The sequence below is a fragment of the Puma concolor genome, chromosome B1 (assembly GCF_028749965.1).
Source record: "Puma concolor isolate L17-30 chromosome B1, mPumCon1.1.hap2, whole genome shotgun sequence".
NCBI lineage: Eukaryota > Metazoa > Chordata > Mammalia > Carnivora > Felidae > Puma > Puma concolor.
Window position 1 is genome coordinate 136091179 of NC_141670.1, and position 27763 is coordinate 136118941.

At 36.5% G+C, this 27763-nt stretch overlaps 1 protein-coding gene across 7 annotated transcripts in view; it reads left to right on the plus strand.

Moving 5' to 3' along the window:
• MAPK10 (mitogen-activated protein kinase 10) overlaps positions 1-27763 on the plus strand; it is a 316114-nt gene that overhangs the window by 155847 nt on the left and 132504 nt on the right. For 4 of the 7 annotated variants that reach the window (XM_025922450.2, XM_025922449.2, XM_086704660.1 and 1 more), the window contains one exon: positions 19867-20036. In XM_025922450.2, the coding sequence (XP_025778235.1) occupies positions 19867-20036 (170 nt within the window). Of the gene's footprint in view, positions 1-2476; positions 2499-19866; positions 20037-27763 lie in introns of those variants that run through there. The other 3 variants (XM_086704658.1, XM_086704662.1, XM_086704657.1) reach the window with 3 other exon arrangements.

The window sequence follows — 27763 nt, forward strand, 5'->3', positions numbered from 1 at the left end:
TTTTAAGTGATATGTTCAGATTACAGTACCTAGGACATTAAAAAAATACCATTAAACCTGATGCCAGGGTTATAGTTTTAAAAAAATAGTTTTTTGCTTTAAAGCATATTGATTTTGAAGTATCTTGATTTGCTCAACTTTATTTCATTTGATGGGTTATGGTGTTTCTGTTTCAAAGATGATGGAACTATGTGGTTAAAACTTTTACACTTCATTGGATGGCCATCTTAGATGGAAAGAAGTCTTTTATACCAGCATAGAGGAGTGGAGCAGCAAAGGAAAAGACATTTTGATGGGGCAAGGCAAAGGAAAACCTGTGTAATCTTACAGGGAAACTAAAAGCATTTTTGGTGGTCTATGAAATAAATGGCATTGTTTGTATATTTTAGATTTTTGCGGAGATTGTCTGCCACCTCAAAACACCAAATTAGACACTGACTTCCTATAAATATGGTTTAAGGGAATCAGTAGATTGAGCATGGATATATTTGAAGTTCTTTGTATTTTGTAAATGAATGGCTATAATTTTGAGATATAAACTGATAAACCTTTCCTTTATTATTTTAGTTTTTCATGTAACAGGGAAAGAAAAAAATTATCTTAGTTTTTCCTTTCAAGGGATTTCTTGTCCTGTGTATTATTTGAGGAAGCCCAGCTCTGACTTTCTTCTATATCTGCTTTTATACATTGCGTTTAATTTTGCATTCATTGTCTAAAATCCCAATACAATAAAACCTTGGTTTGTGAGAATAATTCATTCTGGAAACATGCTTATCATCAAAGCACTTATATATCAAAGTGAATTTCCCCATAAGAAATAAAGGAAACTCAGATGATTCATCCACAACCCAAAAATATTCATATAAAAATGATTACAATATTGTAATATAATACAAAATAATAAAGAAAATTCAAAACATAAAGAAAAACAAGCAAATCAACCTGCACTTACCTTTGAAAACCTTCATGGCTCGTGTGAGGGAGACAAGAAAGAGGAGAGGTGGGTTATTGTGTAGGATGACTTTCACTATCACTAATGGAATCACTGCTAGCTATTGGCTCAATGGAATCTTTTTCTGCACGGGGGCTATTGTATACGCTTGGATGTTGACTACATTTACAGTATTAAGCTCTTGTCATATACTCTATTTAATGTAACTCACAATAAGGCAGCAGAGGAAAGGGTCTATATCTGCAGGCAGTCTGACCTAGAGTGAAGCAATGCATTCCTAAGCTAACTCTTGTATGGAAAAACAAAGCACTGTCCATTGGTACTTTGAAGGGACAAAAAATACACTAGTGCTGGTTGTGGGCACCTTTCAATGTTCTGAAAAATCACTGATTTCTGCCAAATACCATGGCTAACATCCGAGCATGGGAGATGGTCACCCACAATACTGCAACGAGCGAGAGAGAGATAGAGAAGAGCCATTGACTCAGTTGTGATCATGTGACATTTGGTGTCACATACTACTCATATTGCAAGACATTGCTCGTTTATCAAATTAAAATTGATTAGAAATGTTTCTCATCTTGCAGAACACTCACAGGACAAGTTACTCGTAATCCAAGGTTTTACTGTATGTATATGCTTTCATGCATGGGCTGTCCATGGGTAAATTACTAAAGACATAGCAAACATTCTTGTGAAAACATGGTATATCTTGAATCATGAAATAAATCACTGAGATATATATACTATCAGGATAATAGCTAGCATAGCTATTTTTATGAATGAATGTTTCATCATGTTTGAAAGTACTTTTTTCCATATGTTCACATGTGACAATGGCTGCAGAAAATTTCAAAAGAGATAATTTAATGTTATATTTATGTCTTATACTTGGGAAAGTTTTTTTTTTCCTAATGACTTATTAAATAATTATTTGAGTTAATGAATAGATTTAGTTATGCTGCAAAGACTAACAAAAAAGTGTAAAGGTCTTAAGATCTGTTTCTATAATGGTGAACTTTCTGTATTGGTTGATTGCGGGTATGTGTTTGGTTTGCTTGAAGCACGAAAAGGTCAAACTTGACTTCTTGAATGATCTTAAACATGAATATAAATATAGCTTTGTACTATACGTTTAATTATGGTTAAGGTATTAATCAGATTAAATGAAGTTATTGCCTACATCTTTAAAAATAGCTGTGCTATAAAATATCCCAGAATTACCTGTGGTTTTCAGTGTATGGTAAATCATGCTCTGTAAGGAAAGCATCAATATGTGCATTCTATTTTGATCTGCATAGTGTTCTTTAGTAATCAATGCATTCATTATGCTCTATTTTAATTCCATGTGAGACTTTGGAAAATACATTAAGTGATAATTTTGCTTTTCTGTACAGGTATTATTTGAAGTTGGGGTGCATGATATACAAAAGCTGAATTTTTCAGTAGGTTAAGAAGAATAATGTTAATTTAGATCATGAGTTCCAAAACCAGTTCCAATCTGGAATGTGTCATTCAACTCTTCTTTTGTTCATCTTCTCTAAAGGTGAATATTTATTTGGTTATATACTCTATACATCTCTAACTGATTCCTAAAAATGTTAAGGCAGTTACAAAAGTGCATATCCAAAAGGTGAAAACCTAGACTTTTGGAGAACATGGAACTACTAAACTTAAGTACTAATTAGATCTTTTTATAATTGTGCAATGAAAGAATCTTAATAATATAATGATTTGGATTTAAGAATAATGTTCTTTATTGTGTAAATGAAAACAGGGTTCCAGTGTTCATATTTTTAAATGTAGCATTTGATAAACTCTAATTTCCCCTTCTAAAAAACATATGAGACAACTCTTTGTAAACATTTTGATTCCTAAATGACTTTTTACTTTCCTTTTGAGGAAACATAACCTCTTACTCCTACCCTAAGAAAGAGTTTCTTTAAAAATTAACTATTATTTAATAAGGTGGAAAATTTTTCCTGTCTTGACTATATAATACCACTTATTACTGGCTATTTTATACTTCTTTTTTTATTGTAGACAAATTGAGAACGTGTAAATAAAAAATGTAGAATTCAGTGTGATTAGTTTAGTAGGCTAAATCATTGTGGTAATGAAGCCAGCATTCCAAGTTTGATCCTTTAAGAGAGAATTTAACATTAAGCTCTTTGAGGGCAGGAACTTTATATTCTCTGTGCCTAGAACATTGCGTGACATTTGTAAGACCAAAGTAAGTATTTGTTGAATGAAAAACATACTGCAGTAATAGATAGACCTCAAGTCTCAGTGACTTATCAGAGCAAAAGTTTATTTCTTCTTATACAAAGTCTAGTACAGGTTAACAAGGGTTCTTCTCTATCTGGTGACTCAAGAATTTAGGTTCTTACTATCTTGTGATGTGCCAGCTAAGACACCATAGTATGGAAAGAGATGGATTGTGGTGGCACATCCCCTAAATGCCCCTGAATTTAGCTAACACCTGCCATTTCTACTTGTAATCCATTGGCCAGAAATCATCACATGGCCCCAACAGTACTGCAGGGGAAGGCTGGGGAATGTAGTAGAGGATGTGAATATTCATGGAACACTGTTTTTGCCACAGATGAAAACACAGAAAAATATTTTATTACCTAACCATTCTGAACCTTGTTGGTTATGTATTGACTATATAGCAATATTATAGTGTCTTGGGATGGCACTACAGTTCAAGCCAACTTTTTGTTAAAAACATTCTAAAATTGCTATTTAGCTACGTGCTTTTAAATGTTATCTTCTCAATAATAATAATTGTACTAGTATAATTATTATTATCAATAATAATAATTATACTAGTAGTAGTAAACTTTGTTGATGGTTTTTTAAGTAAGCTTATACCATACTAAGAGCTTTACATAGATGATCTCATTTAACCTTCTCACTAAGGAAAAGAGTAACATATCGCTGTTATTCCATAAATAAGTATACTGAGTATAAGATTGTAAAAAGCTTGACTGAGAACTGACAGTCATGATTCTTAGAGAAAAGCTGGATTTTTACCCTTTGCTAAAGTTCTCAGTCTAGGATTTCTCAATGGCAAAATCAGAATATTAAGTCTTACATGAAATGATTTATTATACACCTAGCACCGTGTCTTGTCCTAATACTAGCTTGGTGATTAGCAGGCATTCAAGCAGTATTACTTTTCTGCCCTCATATATAAATGACAAGGGGCAGAAGCCATTCCCACTTTATTATTGATTACTGCAGTGTGCTTTTTCACGTCATTGAAAATAATGGTTAAACATAATTTAAGTCTTAAAGTTTTACTGCATTATTGATTTGTTATAAGCCATTGATTCCACAGAGTATCCATCTCTGGGAAACCAATATAAAAGTCATATACCTTTCAGGCTGTAATGCTTCTCAGAGAGTAATACTTTAAGAAACAGAGTGGAGAAAATATGCTCTTGACAAAACAGAATCTAATCCTAAATATCATTAAGTATTGTTGTCTCAAATCTCCCTTTTTAAAACTCATATGTAAATTATTTGATTCAGATTTAAAATGGATTGAACCCATATTATGGTATTCTGCATAATATTCATGGTCATTCTGCATGGAATAACTCATTCTGCATGGAATAGCTGCATGAAATAACTGGTCATTATATGAGAATGAATAGCTCTACATCATTTATACCAAAAGCACAATCACCACTTTTGGCAGATACTTTTCTGTATCCAAATGACAATACTAAAATAATATCTAACAGATTAACCAGTTAATTTTCTGTAGGCTCATTTTGTAGCTAATTTATCTTGGCTATCCATAGCATGGATATGGTATATCCATTAGCATCTTCAATAGTGCCTGGCATACAGTAAGTGATCAATATATATTTAACAAGCAAATAGAATCAGACCCTTTACATTTCTAGGCAGTTCTGAAAATCCACCTTTCCCTCATCAACACTGTCTACTTCAATCTTGAATTATGTAATGTTCATCTAAGTTCAAACTCCAGGCTAAGACAATAGATAAATACAAGAGAAGGGCATGTTATTCATTCATTTCTCTTGATCTTCTAAGCTCTATTCCCATAGCTCACCTTATCATAAGAAAACCATATCCTTGTTCTAAATTATTCTAGCTGAATTAGTGAATGGTTTAGCAAAAAAAACAAAAAACAAAAACCAAAAACCAAACAAACAAAAAAAACACGTTTTAGAGTTGAATAAACTTCAATTTATATTAATTGACACGACTAATTAATGGTTCTAAGACCATTAATTCAACCAATGTTGAACCAATTAACAGCTCTGTACGCCACTTTCCTCGCCTGTAGTTAGTGTTAAATACAGTATTTAACAGAATACATACAGAGTTCACCTTTAGCAAGTAAGCAATTAATACTGCTTTACCTTTCTTTCTCCCCTTGAATTATTGAGAGCTGATGTCATGTAAATCATATGAAAAATATTTTTATGCTTTTGATTAAAAATATATCTACTATTTGATGTTTGATTCTGGGTTATTACATAAAGAACTATTGAATATTCTTCCCGAGTTAAGTACTAGAGAGATTTTATCTTTCCTATGAAGTGGTCTGGTATGATATATTCTGTGAGATTAATGAATCAAAACTTGCCACTTAATTGTGTTTTGTTGTTGGTTGTCATTATGTTTTTCTTTTGGCTTAGTGGAAGAATGACACTAAGTTTTGGCTCAAAGCAATAGATAGTCATAACTTAAGCCTTCTGGTAAACCTGTCATCTCCCAGCCTGCTTTATTTGAGGTCTGTTCCTAAAACTGGATTTAATGATTTTATTGTTCCCATATCCTTTACGGTGTTCTACACAAATCCTTTTTGGAACCACACAGAATATAAATAATAAATGAATGAAAGAATAAAATGACTTGCTCAAGTTTTCACAGGTGTTAAGTGCAGAACTAATCCAGGCTTGGTGTTATTTTCAGCTGTACCATTCAAGAGAAACTAAGGAAGCTCAACCTCTACATATTTTTAAACCTTAATGTCTCCTGCTCAGGAAATGACTAGCAGTAACATAGGACAGTCATACACAAATGAAAATGGGGAGGGAATACTTGTGGCATATAGGTTATTAAATTTGAGAAGAATGCAGTCAAAGCTTTGGATACCTGCAGGATAAGATCAGTAATGTAGGACATTTTTCTTTGCAAAACTCCATAGCTATAGGCTAGCAACTAACTGATAATGCGGACTCATTCCACAAAGCCCTTTCTTACAGGTCTGCATAAAGTGCAGTCTTTTCACAGAACAGATTATATTCAGATTTCCTCTCTGCCTACCAGACTGCCAGTGGCAATAATATCTTCTTTTAATTTAGCTTTAAAATTTTTTCACAGATGGGGGATAGAGAGGAAATGGGTTTGCTTTGAATTTTTGCAGAAAAAATTTCTCCTATATCCACATAGAAACATTGATTCATTTAAACATGAGGGGCACGTGGGTGGCTTAGTCGGTTGAGCGTCCGACTTTGGGTCAGGTCATGATCTGGCAGTCTGTGAGTTCAAGCCCCGCGTTGGGCTCTGTGCTGACAGCTCAGAGCCTGGAGCCTGCTTCAGATTCTGTGTCTCCCTCTCTCTCTGCCCCTCCCCCGCTCATGCTCTGTCTCTCTCTCTGTCAAAAATAAATAAACATTAAAAGAAATTTAAACATGATATTAATATTCAGTGGAGGAATGAGTTATTTAAAAAAATAATGTGAATCAATAATAGAATAGACTGTTCTAAACCTATAATTATTTTGAACCGTATTGATTTTCATAAGTTACAACTGTGGTGATTTACAATTTTTAAATACAATACTACTTATTTATAATTAACTAATTTCTTCTCTGGAAAGACTTTCCATTTTGATGAGCATTTATGAATACCTTTGTATTTTAGTATAAATTCAATATAAACAGATTATGGAATGTTTATTTTTATGAGCTAATTGAGAGAGCATCAGTTGGATACTATATTATGCCTATGAAACACATCCCTGGGAATATGATGTCTGGGTCTGCTAATGAGGTGATGATTCCAAGGAGAGTCACCATGACATTTTTAATTCCATGTCTTTTGTTTACTTGGTTTGACATGCATTGCTTCCTGTTTTTACTTCTCCAACTAGCCCTCTTTAAATGGTGACCTCTTACGTCTCTTATATTTACTATTCTCTAAAATACTGATTCTTCACACAATCCTAAAATTTGTATGGAACCACAAAAGATCCTGAATAGCTAAAGTAATATTGAAGAAGAAAACCAAAGCATCACAATTCCAGACTTTAGCTTCTACTACAAAGCTGTCATCATCAAGACAGTATGGTATTGGCACAAAATCAGACACATAGACCAATGGAATAGAATAGAGTACCCAGAATTAGACTGACAAATGTATGGCTAACTAATCTTTGACAAAGCAGGAAAGAACATCCAATGGATTAAAGACATCCTCTTTAGCAAATGGTGCCGGGAGAACTGGACAGCAACATGCTGAAGAATGAAACTAGACCACTTTCTTACACCATTCACAAAAATAAACTCAAAATGGATAAAGGACCTGAATGTGAGACAGGAAACCATCAAAACCCTAGAGGAGAAAGCAGGCAACAACCCCTTTGACCTCAGCCGCAGCAATTTCTTACTCGATGCATCTCCGAAGGCAAGGGAATTAAAAGCAGAAATGAACTATTGGGACCTCATGAAGGTAAAAACTTCTGCACTGCAAAGGAAACAATCAACAAAACCAAAAGGCAACTGACAGAATGGGAAAAGATATTTGCAAATGACATATCGGATAAAGGGCTAGTATTCAAAATCTATAAAGAACTTACAAAGTCAACACCCAAAAAACAAATAATCCAGTGAAGAAATGGGCAGAAGACATGAATAGACACTTTTCCGAAGAAGACATCCAGATGGCCAACAGACACATGAAATGATGCTCAGTGTCACTCATCATCAGGGAAATACAAATCCAAGCCACACTGAGAGACCACCTCACACCAGAGTGGCTAAAATAAAAAAAAATCAGGAAACTACAGATGCTGTTGAGGATGTGGAGAAATGGGAACCCTCTTGAACTGTTGGTGGGAATGCAAACTGGTGCAGCTGCTCTGGAGCACAGTGGGGAAGTTCCTCAAAAAATTAAAAATAGATCTACCCTGTGATCCAGCAATAGCACTACTAGGAATTTCGCTACAGGAATACAGGAGTGTTAATGCATAGGGGCACATGTACCCCAATGTTTATAGCAGTGCTTTTATCAATAGCTAAATTATGGAAACAGCCTAAGTATCCATCAACTGATGAATGCATAAAGAATATGTGGTTTATATATACAATGGAATACAACTTGGCAAAGAGAAGAATGAAATCCTTCCATTTGCAGCAACATGGATGGAACTGGAAGGTATTATGCTGAGTGAAATAAGTCAGTCAGAAAAGGACAGATATTCTATGTTTTCACTTCATATGTGGATCTTGAGAAACTTAAACAGAAGACCACGGAGGAAGGGAAGAGGAAAAAATAGTTACAAACAGAGAGGGAGGGAAGCAAACCATAAGAGACTCTTAAATCCAGAGAATAAACTGAGGGTGGATGGGGGATGGGTGGGGGGAGGGGAACATGGGTGATGGGCATTGAGGAGGGCATTTGTTGGGATGAGCACTGGATGTTATATGTAAGCCAATTTGACAATAAATTGTATTAAAGAAAATAAAATAAAATAGTGGTTCTTTAAGTGAGGAATTTGTTAAAAATACAGACTGTTAGCCTTACCCCAGTTCTACTGAATCAGAAACTTTCAGTGAGGCTCAGCAATCCATCTCTTACAAGTCCCTTAAGTAGTTCTGATCCATTTTGAAACTTCAGAATCTTTATTGTCTGGTCATGCCCTCCCAGTATGAAATTTTGGTTCTTCCCTTCCTGGATTCAGCTTATCAGCTCCCAGTGACCTGAACTGGGAAAATTTTTTTAGCATTGATAATTTTTTATAGTACACTTAATGGCATACTTTCATAGGAACATTTTAAAGAGAAAGTTTATATTTGAACTTTATAATCATGAAAAAACTGCATGGAAATTGAGGATAAAATATACTGTATTAAATATGTTCTGAGCTTTTTGAGTTTCAATTTGGATTTGTAAACTTGGGGCACAGATGAAATCTGGCAGAAGCTTTTCAACACAACATATTTGCCATCAAAATTTTGGTTACAACATCAATCCAAGAAAATTTCCAGTGTCGTTATCTCTCTGTCTTACTGTTTAATAATTAAAATAGCTTTTCCCAATTATTTGAGGTACTTTCAAGGATGTGTTTTCTAACTTTTAGATTTTATATGAAGTTTAATTCAAAGTTAGGTATAAAGAGAATACCTGAAAGTAAATTGTGTGTGTGTGTGTGTGTGTGTGTGTGTGTGTGTGAATTCACAAATTTTGTAATGGTAATTTTCGAAGATGGCAGTGTAGGAGGACACTGGGCTCACCTTGTCCTGATGATCGCTTAGATTCCACCCACATCTACCTAAATGACCCAGAAAACCACCAGAAGACTAGCAGAATGGACTCTCCGGAGCCAAGCGTAGACAAGAGGCCCATAGAAGAGGCTGAGGGTAGACAAGAGGGCGGAGAAGCAGTGTGTGCTACATGGACTGGTGGGAGGGAGCTGGGGTGGTGGAGGGGCAGCCTGCTGGGAAAGGCAGGGCCCCTGAAGTCTGGCTTGCAAAAGCAGAGGGGCCGGACTCCGTGAGTTCTGACAGCCAGCGGGACTTAACATCTGGAATGTTAAAGGTCAACAGCTCTGCTCTCATAGAGCAGGGAGGGAGAGAGGACGCCAGGAGAGAGAGTTGTTGAGCCCTGGAAGGACAAAGCTCGGTGGGGGAACAAAGGCACTGGCAAGCACCATTTCCCTCTCCCATCCACCAGCCAAAATTCCAAGAGGAACCAGTTCCTGTCACCGAACTTGCTTGTACCTTGCAAACGCCCAATTCTGTGCTTTTGTGGATCCATCCCTCCAACGGACCTGCCTCCCTCCTGGTGCTGCAGGGCCCCTCCCACAGGGGACCACCAATGGTAAATCGAGGTAAGCCTGCCCCTCCCTCCCCTGTGCACCTTGGGGATCCACCCCTTCTAATATGCCCTTGGCCAGATCCCATCGAAGGAGCACCACAATCCTGGAAGTGTCCAAGCTGCCCAGACAGGGGCCACACCACTCCACAGTGAGTCCTGCCCCTGGGAGAGTGGAAGATAAGGTAAACACCAGTCTGACTGTGGCCCCAGCGGTGGGCTGGGGGCAGACATCGGGTCTGACTGCGGCCCTGCCCACCAACACAAGTTTCTCCGGACAGCACAGGGGAAGTTCCCTGCAGTTTAGTTACCACAGGGACTACCCAAAATGGTGAAATGGAAGAATTCTCCTCAAAAGAAACTCCAGGAAGTAGAGACAGTTAACAAATTGATCAAAACCGATTTAAGCAATATAACAGAATAAGAATTTAGAATAATTGTCATAAAATTAATTGCTGGGCTTGAAAAAAGCATAGAGGACAGCAGAGAATCTATTGCTACAGAGATCAAGGGACTAGAAAAGTGGTCATGAGGAACTAAAAAATGCTATAAATGAGGTGTAAAATAAAATGGAGGTGGCCATAGCACAGATTGAAGAGGCAGAGGAGACAATAGGTGAATTAGAAGATAAAATTATGGAACAAGAAGAAGCTGAGAAGAAGAGAGAAAAAAAAAATCCAGGAGTATGAGGGGAGAATTAGAGAACTAAGTGATGCAATCAAATGGAACAATATACATATCATAGGAATTCCAGAAGAAGAAGAGAGAAAGGGGCTGAAGGCTGAAGGTGTACTTGAACAAATCATAGCTGAGAACTTCCCCAATCTGGGGAAGGAAAAAGGCATTGAAACTAAAGAGGGTCCATCAACTGATGAATGGATAAAGAAATTGTGGTTTATATACACAATGGAGTACTACGTGGCAATGAGAAAAAATGAAATATGGCCTTTTGTAGCAACGTGGATGGAACTGGAGAGTGTGATGCTAAGTGAAATAAGCCATACAGAGAAAGACAGATACCATATGGTTTCACTCTTATGTGGATCCTGAGAAACTTAAGAAAAACCCATGGGGGAGGGGAACAAAAAAAAAAAAAAAGAGGTGAGAGTGGGAGAGAGCCAAAGCATAAGAGACTGTTGAGAACTGAGAACAAACTAAGGGTTGATGGGGGGTGGGAGGGAGGAGAGGGTGGGTGATGGGTACTGAGGAGGGCACGTTTTGGGATGAGCACTGGGTGTTGTATGGAAACCAATTTGACAATAAATTTCATATATTTAAAAAAAAAAAAAAAGAAACTAAAGAGGCACAGAGAACTCCCTTCAGACGTAACTTGAATCCATCTTCAGCACATCATATAATAGTGAAACTGGCAAAATACAAGGATAAAGAGAAAATTCTGAAAGCAGGTAGGGATAAACACGCTCTAATATAAAGGGAGACCGATAAGACTATCTACCAAAGACAGATCTATCTACCAAAACTTGGAAGGCCAGAAAGGAATGGCAGGAAATCTTCAATGTGATGAACAGAAAAAATATGCAGCCGAGAATCCTTTATCCAGCAAGTCTGTCATTTAGAATAGAAGGAGAGATAAAGGTTTTCCCAAACAAACAAAAACTGAAGGAATTCATCACCACTACACCAGCCCTACAAGAGATCCTAATGGGGATTCTGTGAGTGAAATGTTGCAAGGACCACAAGGTACCAGAGACATCCCTACAGGCATGAAACCTACAGACATCACAATGACTCTAAACCCAGATCTTTCAATAATGACACTGAATGTAAATTGACTAAATGGTCCAACCAAAAGACATAGGGTATCAGAATGGATAAAAAAAGCAACACCCATCTATTTGCTGTCTACAAGAGACTCATTTTAGACCTGAGGACACCTTCATATTGAATGTGAGGGGATGGAGAACTATCTATCATGCTACTGGAAATCAAAAGACAACTAGACTTTAAATTAAAGGCTGTAACAAGAGGTGAAGAAGGCCATTATATAGTAATTACAGGGTCTATCCATCAGGAAGAGCTAACCATTATAAATGTCTATGAGCCGAATACAGGAGCCCCCAAATATATAAAACAATTAAGCACAAACATAAGCTACCTTATTTATAAGAATGTGGTAATTGCAAGGGTCTTTAATACTCCTCTTACAACAATGGATAGATCATCTAGACACAGAATCAATAAAGAAACAAGGGCCCTGAATGATACATTGGATCATATAGACTTGACAGATATATTTAGAACTCTGTATCCCAAAGTCACAGAATATACTTTCTTCTCGAGTGCACATGGAACATTCTCCAAGATAGATTACATACTGTGTCACAAAACAGTCCTTCATAAGTATAAAAGAATTGAGATCATAGCATGCACACTTTCAGACCACAATGCTATGAAACTTGAAATCAACCACAGGAAAAAGTCTGGAAAACCTCCAAAAGCATGGAGGTTAAAGAACACCCTACTAAAGAATGAATGGGTCAACCAGGCAATTAGAGAAGAAATTAAAAAATTTATGGAAACAAATGAAAATGAAAATACAATCCAAACCCTTTGGGATGCAGTGAAGGCAGTCCTGAGAAGAAAATGCATTGCAATCCAGTCCTATCTCAAGAAACAAGAAGAATCCCAAATACAAAATCTAACAGCACACCTAAAGGAAATAGAAGCAGAACAGCAAAGACACCCCAAGCCCAGCAGAAGAAGAGAAATAATAAAGGTCAGAGCAGAAATAAACAATATAGAATCTAAAAAAACTGTAGAGCAGATCAATGAAACCAAGAGTTGGTTTTTTTGAAAAAAGAAACAAAATTGATAAACCTCTAGCCAGGCTTCTCAAAAAGAAAAGGGAGATGACCCAAATAGATAAAATCATGAATGAAAATGTAATTATGACAACCAATCCCTCAGAAATACAAGCAATTATCAGGGAATAGTATGAAAAATAATATGCCAATAAACTGGACAACCTGGAAGAAATGAACAAATTCCTAAGCACCCACACACTTGCAAAACTCAAACAGGAAGAAATAGAAAACTGGAACAGACCCATAACCAGCGAAGAAATGGAATCAGTTATCAAAAATCTCCCAACAAATGAGTCCAGGACCAGATGGCTTCCCAGGGGAATTCTACCAAACATTTAAAGCAGGGATAATACCTATCTTCTCAAGCTGTTCCAAAAAATGTAAAGGGAAGGTAAAACTTCCAGACTCATTCTATAAAGCCAGCATTACTTTGATTCCCAAACCAGACAGAGACCCAGCAAAAAAAGAGAACTAAAAAAAAAAAGAGGCCAATATCCATGATGAATATGGATGCAAAAATTCTCAATAAGATACTAGCAAATTGAATTCAACAGCATATAAAAAGAATTATTCACCATTATCAAGTGTGATTCATTGCTGGGCTGCAGGGTTGGCTCAATATTCACAAATCAATCAATGTGATACATCACATTAATAAAAGAAAAGATAAGAACCATATGATCCTGTCAATCGATGCAGAAAAAGCACTTGACAAAATTCAGCAGCCTTTCTTAATAAAAACCCTCGAGAAAGTCGGGATAGAAGGAACGTACTTAAACATCATAAAAGCCATTTATGAAAAGCCCACAGCTGATATCATCCTCAATGGGGAAAAACTGAGAGCTTTCCCCCTGAGATCAGGAACATGACAGGGATGTCCACTCTCACCGCTGTTGTTTAACATAGTGTTGGAAGTTCTAGCATCAGCAATCAGACAACAAAAGGAAATCAAAGGCATCAAAACTGGCAGATGAAGTCAAGCTTTCACTTTTTGCAGATGACATGATATTATACATGGAATACCCAATAGACTCCACCAAAAGTCTGCTAGAACTGATTGATGAATTCAGCAATGTCACAGGATACAAAATTAATGTACAGAAATCAGTTACATTCTTATACACTAATAATGAAGCAACAGAAAGACAAATAAATAAACTGATCCCATTCACAATTGCACCAAGAATCATAAAATACCTAGGAATAAACCTAACCAAAGATGTAAAAGATCTGTATGCTGAAAACTATAGAAAGCTTATGAAGGTAATTGAAGAAGATACAATGAAATGGAAAAACATTCTGTGCTCATGGATTGGAAGAATAAATATTGTTAAAAGTCAATACTACCCAAAACAATCTACATATTCAATGCACTCCCAATCAAAATTACACCAGCATTCTTCTTGAAGCCAGAGAAAGCAATCCTAAAATTTGTATGGAACCACAAAAGACCCTGAATAGTCAAAGTAATATTGAAGAAGACCAAAGCAGGAGGCATCACAATCCCAGACTTTAGCCTCTACTACAAAGCTATAATCAACAAGATAGCATGGTATTGGCACACAAGCAGACACATAGACTAATGGAATAGAATAGAGTACCCAGAATTAGACTGACAAATGTATGGCCAACTAATCTTGGACAAAGCAGGAAAGAACATCCAATGGATTAAAGACATTCTCTTTAGCAAATGGTGCTGGGAGAACTGGACAGCAACATGCAGAAGAATGAAACTAGACCACTCTCTTACACCATTCACAAAAATAAACTCAAAATGGATAAAGGACCTGAATGTGAGACAGGAAACCATCAAAACCCTAGAAGAGAAAGCAGGAAAAAACCTCTTTGACCTCAGACGCAGTAATTTCTTACTTGACACATCTCCAAAGGCAAGGGAATTAAAAGCAAAAATGAACTATTGGGACCTCATGAAGATAAAACGCTTCTGCACTGCAAAGGAAACAATTAACAAAACTAAAAGGCAACTGATGGAATGGGAAAAGATATTTGCAAATGACATATTCGACAAAAGGCTAGTATCCAAAATCTATAAAGAACTCACCAAACTCCACACCCGAAAAACAAATAATCCAGTGAAGAAATGGGCAGAAAACATGTATAGACACTTCTCTAAAGAAGACATCCAGATGGCCAACAGGCACATGAAATGATGCTCAAAGTCATTCCTCATCAGGGAAATACAAATCAAAACCACACTGAGATGTCACCTCATGCCAGAGTGGCTAAAATGAACAAATCAGGAGACTATAGATGCTGGAGAGGATGTGGAGAAACAGGAACCCTCTTGCACTGTTGGTGGGAATGCAAACTGATGCAACCACTCTGGAAACAGTGTGGAGGTTCCTCAAAAAATTAAAAATAGATCTACCCTATGACCCAGCAATAGCACTGCTAGGAATTTACCCAAGGGATACAGGAGTGCTGATGCATAGGGCACTTGTACCCCAATGTTTATAGCAGCACTTTCAACAATAGCCAAATTATGGAAAGAGCCTAAATGTCCATCAACTGATGAATGGATAAAGAAATTGTGGTTTATACACACAATAGAATACCACTTGGCAATGAAAAAGAATGAAATATGGCCTTTTGTAGCAATGTGGATGGAACTGGAGAGTGTTATGCTAAGTGAAATAAGTCATACAGAGAAAGACAGATACCATATGTTTTCACTCTTATGTGGATTCTGAGAAACTTAACAGAAGACCATGGGGAGGGTAAGGGAAAAAAATTTAGAGAGGGAGGGAGGCAAACCATAAGAGACTCTTAAAAACTGAGAACAAACTGAGGGTTGATGGGGGAGTGGGATGGAGGGGAAAGTGGGTAATGGGCATTGAGGAGGGCACTGTTGGGATGAGCACTGGGTGTTGTATGGAAACCAATTTGACAATAAATTTCATATTAAAAATTAATTAATTAATTAATTAATTAATTAAAAATGATGATTTTCAATGTCATTGTGAGAAATTATATGCTTAAAATGGAGAAAAAAGATCATGAAGTAATTTTTATTTTAGAAAATGTGTCAAGGCACTAGATATCTTTTATTTGTCACTTTTTGACTGGGAATTCATACTCTTCTTACTGAAATCTTGCTGCTGGTATACACTCTGTGATTGTTTTAACCATTTTTATCAAACTGCCAAGACTATATGTAGCTTCCCCATCCTATAAAAAGTTCTGTTACAGACATGCACTGGGAAAAATGACAGGGTGCTTCTCAGGACTGTGAATAATTGCTGATATGAAATGATATAGTCCATTATAGCACTTGGCCAACTGTTGACCTTTCTTAATACTGAGACTTTGAGTCTGGGTCAGTGAGGTTCTTTCAAATATTTCAACATGAGATGAGGGGTAATCCTTGTCATAATTAGGGCTCTGGTTTCCCATTTGTGTGCCAGGAGCAATGTAATTTGGCAATACATAAATACACAAAATGTGTTCCCTGACGCAGATGCAGAAATCTCATTTTACTTTTCAAATATGTCAGGCAGAGGTATAAGTTCGGATTCAAAGCCTTCAGGTGATCCTTCCACTATAGTGTATGGTTCTCAACATGCGTCAGAATACTTCGAGGGCTTAATGAGACAGATTGTTGGGCCTTGACCACAGAGTTTCTGATTCAATAGGTGTGAGGCGGGAGTGAGCATTTGCATTTCTAACAGGTTTCCAGGTGATGCTGATACTGATGCTCCAGGAAGCATATCTTGAGAATGACTGCTGTAATGCTGTCTTTCTCAAAGTCAGATTCTCAAATCTCAAGTTCCTCAAGTCAGAACCACCTGGATTGCCTGGCAATCTAATCCTCAGATTATCAGGATTTATGTGGTGGTCTACACCCAAATCTCCAATGCGGTATGACAGTGATTTGCCTTTGGTCAAGCTCCTCAGGTGCTCATTCACATTTGAAAACCAGTTAGAAGGGAGGTCCAGGGAAAACACTGATCATGTTTCCTCTCAAGAATTACCAATTTATACCTGTGGGTTGGCATCTAGCAGTTGTTTTTATTATACATAGTAAATGAATGAATTAATGAAAATGAATGAATGCAAGCAATTAGTTGCTACTCCTTGTTTGCTTCCAGCACCTTTTCTTTATTCTACTATAGAATATATCATCCATAATTTAACTACTTGCTTACTTGACTGCCTCCATCTAGACAGAGACCTTCTCTTTTTGTTGTTTTTCCAGGGCCAACCCCAGCATTTGGCACATAATATGTACATCATCAGTATTTGTTAGATTAAATGATTGTAAATGTTGAGTAGAATATCTCTTAGAGTTAGTCTGAAAACTGAGCTAGAAAAGCCATAGGCAAGTCTGAAGGAGTGGGGTGGTACCAAGATACAGCATTAAGTCAAGTGTCTGGAACATAAAATATTACTTAAGATTAGTGTATATATGAGGTGTAGTTGGAACAAGTGACATTTCAGAAGTGAAGAGAGTAAGTGGGGGATATAGAAATGGATAATGTAGGTTTGATGAAGCTAGTTTGTGCTGAGAATTTTGTGGGTGGTCAGAAATGAGGACATTAAAGGATGTAAAAAAGGGCCAGAACACACAGATGAAGTTACGGCACTTCCTTCATCCCAAATTAACCTTGACAAATGAATTCATTTGTTAGTCTAGCAGCAGTTACCCTTTTACCTTTCAACGCCAGGTAGCGGGGCGGGGGGGGGGGGGGGCGGGAAGGACCTTAATAGTGGTTAGTCTGCTGAGATACCCAAAAAGCCTAGAGTAAAAATGGACTGTTGTATGGAGAGAAGTTCCTGATACTGTGGTTAACATCAAGGATTGCTTAAATATTAATGTTCTGGTTTTTGCTGTTGTTCACACTCATTGTTTAAATTCTAAATCCCATTTTTGTCTCCTTGAATAAATTTACAATGCCCTGATTTTTAATAGTCTTGTTTAATTTCCTGTTACGTGCTTCCTGGACTGTCTCCTGAATTTCAGACCTCTCCTTATTGTATTCATAAATTACCTGAATTTTCAATTTTCAGTTTAAACAACCTGGATTCCTCATCTATAGTCCACTCTGTTCTTTGAGGTCTGTGTGCATTTCTACTGGATTGCTGCCACCATATGTCTTCTGGTCATAGGCGGGTGCCTGTGACTTGCATTCTGCTTTGAGTCTGGGCTTGTAAGATGCTAGCATAAGATTGCTCTCGATTCGTAGGTTTTGCCACTCATGTCCATGCAGTCCACACTGTCGTCTCCTCATTTACATTACTTGTAGTGTCTGGTTCCCTTTCCAAGAGCATGCAGGGGCAAATTAGTTTGTACTTATATTTCAATTTTTTTAGATTTAGAAATGAAATTTTTATTTTAAAATCTCTAAGGACAGTGGTATTATGACCAACCAGAGGTTCAGAGACAAAGGAGGTCTAAATCTTCCTTCAAATTATGTGAGAATCAGGTTTTCAGAAGTCAATGTGTGTTAAAACCATACAAAGATCCTTTAGTTTAGATTCTAGGCTCAGAACATTAAGGCGGGGTTTTGGTTTTGTTTGTTTAGTAATTAAACCTTTGGCATAACTCAAAAGTCTAAGGTATGTAAGAAACTATTCATTGTATAAGAAATTATTCCTGAATGTCCCACTCATTGCAGGAAAACTAGCATTATTCAATAAGCCAACCAAGTACACGGCACATTTTCTATCATATGGTATACGAAAACATGCCCACAAATCACCCAAATACCACTAAGGGTCAATGTCACCTCTAAAGAGAATTATTCAGTTTTCAATTCTGGGTATGGGGAGGAGGCTACAGAATATGAGAGTGCTCAAAACCTGAACAAAATCAAGCAAGAAGGAGAGGGGATGACTATTGGGTAGGCATCCACCAGTGTGCATCACAAGAAATAGTCTAGACAATATTTTGTAAGGCCCTTTCCAGCTACAGAGTTGAAATTATTTAATGTCACAAAATGCAGTATAAATTTATTTATGGTAAAAAAATATTTATGGGTAAACAATAATCATGGATAATGGATATTTATATTATATTCACAAATTATAATTCAAATTACAAGGACAAATTCTTCCATTGCTAAATGTAATAAATAGTAGGACTTGTCTTAAAGATAAACAAAACATACAACAATCAACATATTTAAATCTAAGCTTGTAAAGAATAAAAAGATGTCATGTGTCATTTTAGAATACTGTTAATTTGGACTAAAATTGTTCAGTGTTTAATGAAGGATAATAACATTTTGGGCATTATTGAGAACAAATGAAGTCAACACCATTTAATTCAAGTTTACCTAATTAAAAAATTAAAACTACACATTATTCTGTATCTCACTTCTTTTTGAAAAGGGATATAGATACAATCTTCTATCCTTTCTCGTCTCTTATAATGGATGATCAGGAATCACCTCTGAAGTTTCTAGCATAGTATATGGGCCCAATATATGTTTGGTAGATGTTTGCTTCATAGATAATTAAATGTTTTTTTTTTTTTATTTTTTAATGCTTATTTTATTTTTGATGGAGAGAGAGAAAGAGTGTGAGTGGGGGAGAGGCAGAGAGAGAGGGAGACACAGAATCTAAAGGAGGTTCCAGGCTCTGAACTGTCAACACAGTGCCCATTGCGGGACTTGAACTCAGGAACAGTGAGATGATGACCTGAGCGGAAGTTCCACGCTTAACTGACTGAGCTACCCAGGCGGCCCAATAATTAAATGGTTTTAATGAAACATTTCAAAAAAGATTATGTAGACCTAATCTAAGATTATTTTATTATTATTAGTTTTAATACCAAAAACAAATATTTTTAATGTATTTTTTTCTAAGTTCTTTTACTCCAGGTTATTTTACATAGACTAATACATATTTTGCATATGAAATGCAGGTTTATATAATGATGATAGATGACTATGAATTAGTAATCATTAAAAGAACAGGCTTTTCTACAGCTCATGATCATTCTGGTTGCTCGCTTGTCTCACATTTTTATTGTTCTTTTCATAGGGTTTCGATAAACAAGTGGATGTGTCATATATTGCCAAACATTACAACATGAGCAAAAGCAAAGTTGACAACCAATTCTACAGTGTGGAAGTGGGAGACTCAACCTTCACAGTTCTCAAGCGCTACCAGAACTTAAAGCCTATTGGCTCTGGGGCTCAGGGAATAGTTTGGTAAGTGGAATGGATTTAACATTTATTTATTTATTTGTTTGTTTATTGATTGATTGATTGACTGAAGTATAATTGACATACAGTGTTATATTAGTTTCATGTGTGCAACATATTCAACAATTCTATACATTACTCAGTGCTCACCATGAAAAGTAGTCACCATCCATCACCAAGCAACATTACTACAATCTTATTGACTGTATTCCCTATGCTATACTTTTCATCTCTGTGACTTCTTTATTTTATAACTGGAGGTTTGTACTTCTTAATCCCCTTTATCTATTTCACTTATCCCCTCATCCATCACCCTTCTGGCAATCACTAGTTTGTTCTCTGTGTTTAAGATTCTGTTTTTTGGCACAGAGGAAGGCAAACCATAAGAGACTCTTAAATACAGAGAACAAACTGAGAGTTGCTGGAGGGGAGGTGGGTGGGAGAATGCTCTAAATGGGTGATGGGCATTAAGGAGGGCTCTTGTTAGGACGAGCACTGGGTATTTTATGTAAGTGATGAATCACTGGGTTCTACTCCTAAAACCAATACTACACAGTAACTAACTTGAATTTAAATAAATAAATTTTAAAAAGAGTATGTTTTTTGGTTTGTCTCTTTGTTTTGTTTTTTTGGATTCCATATATAAGTGGAATCATGTATTTATCTTTCTCTCTCTGACTTATTTCACCTGTATTTTTAAAGGGAACAATGCTGTGTATGTCAACTAATCATAAACATGCACACAAATAAACATAATTAAATATAGCATGATTTGAGAATGGAAGAATACTTTCTATCAAATAAAAGTAAAATTATAAGCATTATTGTAACTCATTGCCCATGTGCTAAAAACATTTACGATTTTGCTTGTGACTAGTTTTTCTACTCACAAAAAAATGTCCATTATACAACAACCATGGAGAAACCAAGAAAAGTGGAGGTTTTCTAGCTGTTGCTAATGCATTGGAAAATTTTCTTTGGATGTTTTAGCAGCAAGAAATATGTGTTAAGATAACCAGCAAATAAAATTCCCTGCATTCTAAGTAAGTATAAATTATATGTCAAATGTTCCTGTGACTTTTAAAGTTCTATGTTTAAAATTCAGTTACCTATTAGAAAAAGTGGTATTTTTAAAATGTTTGTTGAATGTTTCCAAAGTGGAAAAATTCTGGGCATCCTTAATAACCATTATTTAATGACATTTTTCAGTGGCAAATTCAAATGGTGACAAATCAAAATCTTATTAACTGTTCTGTAAAATTTTTGCAAAAGTGATATCAGATTGATAAGCATTTATTCTATGTAGTTTTGACTTGTAATGTAGCCACCAAATGTATTTAGTATGAACTTATTAGTATAATAATTTTCAATTTGATAACTCATAAGTAAAAATTTAGGACATGTACTATAAATATGTATGTATGTATGTTATGTACTTATTTATTTATTTATTTATTTATTTATTGAGGATATTTACTTAGATCAATATACTTATTTGTTATATAAATTACTGCTACATTAGTAATGCCCATTTAGAAGCATACTTTTAAAAGATGAGATAAAGATGAAATCAATTTTATTTAAAAACAGATTTTACTTTACAACTTTTCTTCACTCATTTGATATAATGTAATTATGATGACAACAATGTGGTAGTGTTCATTACACCTTAATTTTATATTTCATAAAACAATTTCAAAATCTGATTCACTTCATTTTTTATTTTTAATACTTTTTTTAGAGCAAAACATCTTAGAGAAAAATTGAAAAGAAGGTACAGAGATTTTCCATGTTCCTCGTGCCCCCACACATGCATAGCCTCCTCCATTATCAACATCCCCAGCAAAAGTGGTATATTTATTATAGATGATGACCCTACATTGATACACCATAATCACCAAAGCCCATAGCTTACATTAGGATTTATTCTTGGTGTTGTACATTCTATGGATTTAAACAAATTAAAATGTTATGTATCCATTATTATGGTATCATATAGAGTATTTCCACCGCTCTAAAATTCCTATATACCCCACCTGTTCATCCGTCTCTTACTCCCAACTCCTGGCAACCAGTGATCTTTTCACTCTTTCCATAGATTTGCCTTTTCCAGAATGTCATATAGTCGGAATCAAACAGAATACAGCCTTTTTAAATTGGCTTCTTTCACTTAGTAATATGCACTTAAAATTCCTTCATGTCTTTTCATAGATTGATAGCTCATTTCTTTTTATCACTGAATAATTCCTTGTCTAGGTATGCCACAGGTTATTCTTTCACCTACTTTAGGACATCTTGGTTGCTTTCAGGTTTTGGCAATTATAAATAAAACTGCTTTAAACATCCATGTACAGGTTTTCTGTGGACATAAGTTTTAAACATTTACTTCATTTTGATAACTGGTTTTAAGTTCATTCTCAATTCTTAGTCAATGTAAATGGCAGCTGTGCATGGTTGGTGCACTCACTAAATCATTTACTAGCATTTAAACCCCATTTATCAAATATATCAAAGCCTTTATTGAAATTTGCTTAGTAATTACCTAATGTCAATCAGTAATTGTTTCTGCAATTTGAAAAATGGAACAGTTAAATATTTTTAACGATGGACCAAGCCTTTCATTTCAAACATTTAAACAGCTAAAGGAATTCTTATTTTCAGTTTTTATTATTTATTAATTATGCTGCAGGCATGAGTTGAATCTCTTTGTGGCACAAAGTAATTTCATGGCATGATAGGCACAGTAACGGTCCCCCAAAGATGCCCAGACTCTAATCCTCAGAAACAATGAATATGTTATCTGACATGGCAAGAGGGACTCTGCAGATGTGATTAAGGTTAAGGCCTTAAAATGGGGAGATTATCCTGAAATATTCAGAGAGATCAATTTAATCACATGAGTTCTTAAAAAGTGGAAAAGAAAGGCAGAAGAGTGGGTCAGAGAGATGCAATGGGAAAAGAGAGATAAGAGATTTAAGACATGTGAGAGGCTTGCTTATTGTTGCTGGCTTTAAAGCTAGAGGAAGAAGGTCATGAGCCAAGAAATGGTCTGGCTCCTAGAAGCTGGGAATTGCTATCAGCTGCCAATCAGTAAGAAAAATAGAAGGCTGCATTAGAGTCATGTAACCACAGGGAATTGGAGTCTCACAACAAACCCAATTGAGCAAGGAAACAAATTCTCCTCTAGCACCTCCAGAAAAGAACCAGTCTGCTAACATCTTGACTAGCCTGGTGAGGCCCATGTAAGGACTTCTGATCTGCAGAACTGTCAGGTAATAAATTTGTGTTGTTTAAACAATTAAGTTTGTGGTGGTTTGTTGTGGCAGCAACACAAATACCGTTGGTATAGTAAAGATAAATCTCCTAGAGCAGGCACACCGAACTATAATGTTTTCAGAGGAAGGAATTTAGGGTGCCTCTGTCAATCCCCTTCAAACCATGAAATTTCCATTTTCCTTTAAAAATTTTTTTACCCTAGGTAATATGTAACCAGCTGCTAGGGGACAGGGGATAAATTGTGTTTGGGAGAGACCAGTATTAATTTGTTTATTAAATATTAGTAATTTTAATTTCCTTTCTACATTACAATATATGTTTATATTTTCTGCATTCTATTAGATGTCTTGTATACTACCTGGGGAGTGGGAATCCCATTTAGGATATCACTGCATTTATGAACAACTTTCAAAATGAAATAGGAAATAAGACAAAAAGAAAAAAAAATCTTATGAAGGAAGAGAGGAGATGGAGAAAGCAGAGGAATTTCTGGCTACCTTTCTTAAAAGGAAAATTATAGAACATGAGAAAGTTTTCCTACATTTCTCAGTTCAGATGCTGAAATACTCATTGGGATTGTTTTATTTTCCATTAAATAAAACAGCCACAGAAAGTAAGGGCACTAGTGAAAGGAAGCTGTAGACCTTAATGATTTAAAAATAGACCCAAAACACCATTTTTCTCAAGAAGTTAGCAGACTGTACCAGAAAGATTTGAAAATCCACGAAAAATTTCTTTGGGCATTTTGAGCCTCTATTTCTCCTTGTACAGGACAGAAATCATCTTAGTTCTTAGGTATACTAACTGAAATAGATTTCAATAAATGATGTGTCCTTGAGTAAAATTTTTAATCCAGTTTTACCATAAATTTATCAGCAAATTTGTCAGAAAAGACACCTGAATTCCAAAATGTTAGCCTTGGAGCTTCCTGGGATTATTATTAGTTTTTGGGTTACAGCTGAGGGAAATAAAGCTAGCAAAGACCAAGATGAAGGGATAGAAATAGGATGGCATCCTCTTCTTCCTCATCTTCCAATTCGCTACTCTACCATCTGTACAGGACACCACAATTCCGGCACATTCCTTTCTAGACATGAATATAGTTGTCCCTTCCTTGTCCCTCTTCCTCAACCTAGCTTTGAGATATCTTTATTTATCATAACTCATGTCTATAATGTTTTATTTCTCTTAAGTATCTATTGTTGTATTAATGTGTCCTCTCCACAGCCTTTTAATTTCCTTCTTATTGCCTTTTGTCACTGGGGAGTTTATCCACCTATCCCCTACATCAAACACACATCCATTTTCAGACATATCTCTAAAATCCACAGACCTTTTCTCTGTCCATGAAAACGCAAATTTGTGTGTTTTGAATGTCCCATACAATTCTGAGTGTAGTGACTGGGAGATATTGGAAACTGGGCGTATCTGGGGATCCTGGGATGTGGGGCAGACAATCTGAAACAGCTGATTCATTTGTTTTGCTTTATTTTATTTATAACCAGGAATAAAACATGGAGGAATCAATTTTTGTTTGCATGTGTCACCATAAAATTTTGTGTGTTTGTGTAAGAAGGATTTTACTTTTCAAGTGTAAATGTTGGCATATTGGTACTTATGTTTGAAATGGATTCTCATTTCTACTGTTTCAATTACTTTAAATTATTATTGGGTTCCTATACTTTCTTTCCTCTCTTTGAATTGCCTCATTGCTTATTTACTATCAGGGGAACACAGGCAATAGCAAAATATCTTCAAAAGGAATTAATCACTACTATGCTATCATTCACCATGGATGATGGACCAACAGTGTCATTATTGAGAATCATTAAATAAAATCTAATACAAAATATTTGGGAATAAATGAAAATTTCCTTTCTACCTCTGAGAAAAAAAGGTAATCTATTGTAACAGAAAGAAACAATGATTGAGCAGGGTCCAATATGGCAGTGTAGCAATGTCCTGAACTGACCTCCTCCCATAGACTCCCAAGTCTACACCTACATATGGATCATTTCATATGGAAAAGATCTGAAAACTAGATGAACTCTTCTCCACAACAAAGGGTAAAAGGACCACATTGAGAATGGTAGGAGAGGCAGAGAAACAGTCTCGTAAAAATCCCACCCCCAGTGCAGCAACATACAATGGTGAGGGATCTCACCAGATAGGCACATATCCCAAAGGAGCAAAGGGCTTGTGTCCCACATTGGGCACCCTAGCCCTTGAGATGTGCACCAGAATGATGAGTCCTCAGAATGTCTGGTTTGGAGCACCAATGGGGCTGATGTCTGGGGATCTCAGAGTGCCATAGGAAACTGATGTTCCCCTCCTGGAAGGCTCATGTGTGGTTTTGCTCTTCCCATGACCAAGTGAATAAACAGCAGTTTGAAAAATACCTAGATTATATGTGAAGGTGAATCATTTGCTGATTTGAGGTCATTGGCTGGAGGAGTGGAGGACAGTTGAGATCCTCCTTGGAGACAGAAGCATTAACAGATGCCATCGTTATACTCTTCACACAGCCTGCTAGCACAAGCAAGTGAGCTTGGAAATGGCATCATGGCATTGCTGGGACAGTTTGGGGTAAGCAGTTATAGCACTTGCTGAAACTGGAGAGCACAGGTAGTTGTAACTCTTCCCTGTTCCCTGGCTGGTGTGGACAAGTACAAGCAGTTATGACATCTTTCCGCTCTCAGCCTAAAGCTAGTGCCTGCACTGACAGGGTTCTCTCTTGCTGCATCATTGAAGCCTGCAGGCATGCATAAACAAGACATTTTCTTGCTGCCTTTCTGAAGCTAGCAGGCATACCCTGCCTAGTACACTCTTCAGCTGCCTTGTTAAAGCCAGAGGTCATGTGTAATCTACACAGGGGACATCCCTTGATCACCTGACCCTGGTGGCCAAGAGGACTGGCATTCCAGAACTCCATGGAACTGTAACAATCAGAAAGACACCTCTTGACAGGCCACCCCCCCCCACAGGGAGGTACACAGCTGACTGAAACACAAGTCCAATCTTCCTATGAAAAAGACCTATTTACTTAGCCTGGAGCTTCAGCCTGATGGACAGGCTTCCAGTTTCCCACACATCTAGAGGTCTAGGAGGTGCTCCTAGGGAACATAAGCAAGGATACATCATCCTTGCGTACTCCCTTGACTATAGATAGCTTAGTTTGATGAGACTTCCCAGAAAGGAGCTTGTAAGTTTTTCTGGAGTCCCAATTGCAACTCACCCAGGGACACCTCCAGATCTCCTGGTCTAAAGGCCAACAGGTATTATAAATGCAGTCCCACAGGACTGTATATATTTGCAGACTTAAAAGCTGCTGCCTGAGGGTCTGGCTCCCATCAGCCTGAAACCAGGTGCTAAATGAGATTCTTCTCCTTGGATCACTGAAAAGTCTTAGCACACCCTCAACTAGGGGCTATATCAAGAATATATCGGGCAGTTTAGACAATTACAAAGGTTCAAGAAACCCAAAAGCTAGGGAAAGTTTGAATAAGAAGGATAAAAACTGAAAGAAGTAGCTGTTTTGTCAGATACATAGAAACACAGAGTCAAACAAAATAGGGAAACAGAAATATGTTCTAAATGAAACAAAACTTCAGAAAAAGACCTCAATGATACAGAGATAAGTAATATACCTCATAAAGAATTGAAAGTAATGGTTATTAAAGACGCTCACTGAACTCGGGAGAAGAATGGATGAACATAGTAAGAACTTTAACAAAGAGGTAGAAAATATAAGAAAGTACCAAACAGAAGTCACAGAGCTGAAGAATACAATGCCTGAACTGAAAAATATGCTGGGGGCGGTGGAGGGGGGTCAATAGCAGACTGGATAAAGTAGAAAAATGGATCAGCAACATAGAAGATAAAGCAATAGACTCATCCAGAATGAGAGGCAAAAAGAAAAACAATAAATGAAGATAATTTAAGGGACCTCTGGGCGACATCAAGCAGAATCGCATTCCCATTGTAGGGGTCCCAGAAGAAGAGAGAGAGAAAGGGGCAGAAAGCTTATTTAAAGAAATATTGTCTGAAAACTTCTTCACCCGGGGAGGGAAACAGACATCCAGGACCAGGAAGCCAAGAGAATTATAATTCCAAGTCATACTATAATTAAACTGTCAAAACTTAAAGAGAGAATCTTAAAAGCATCAAGAGAAAAACTGTTTCATACAATGAAATTCTATAAGGCTGTTAGCAGATTTCTCAACAGAAACTTTTCAGGTCAGAAGGGAGTGGCACAATATATTCAAAGTGCTGAAAACAAAAAAAACTTTCAACCAAAAATATGCTACCTGGAAAGATTATTATTCAGATTTGAAGAAGAGATAAGGAGTTTTTTAGACAAGCAAAAGCTAAAGGAATTAGCTACTACCAAACTAGCCTTAGAAATATTAAAGGGACTTCTTTAAGCTGAAAAACAAGGCAAAAATTAATAAGAAAAC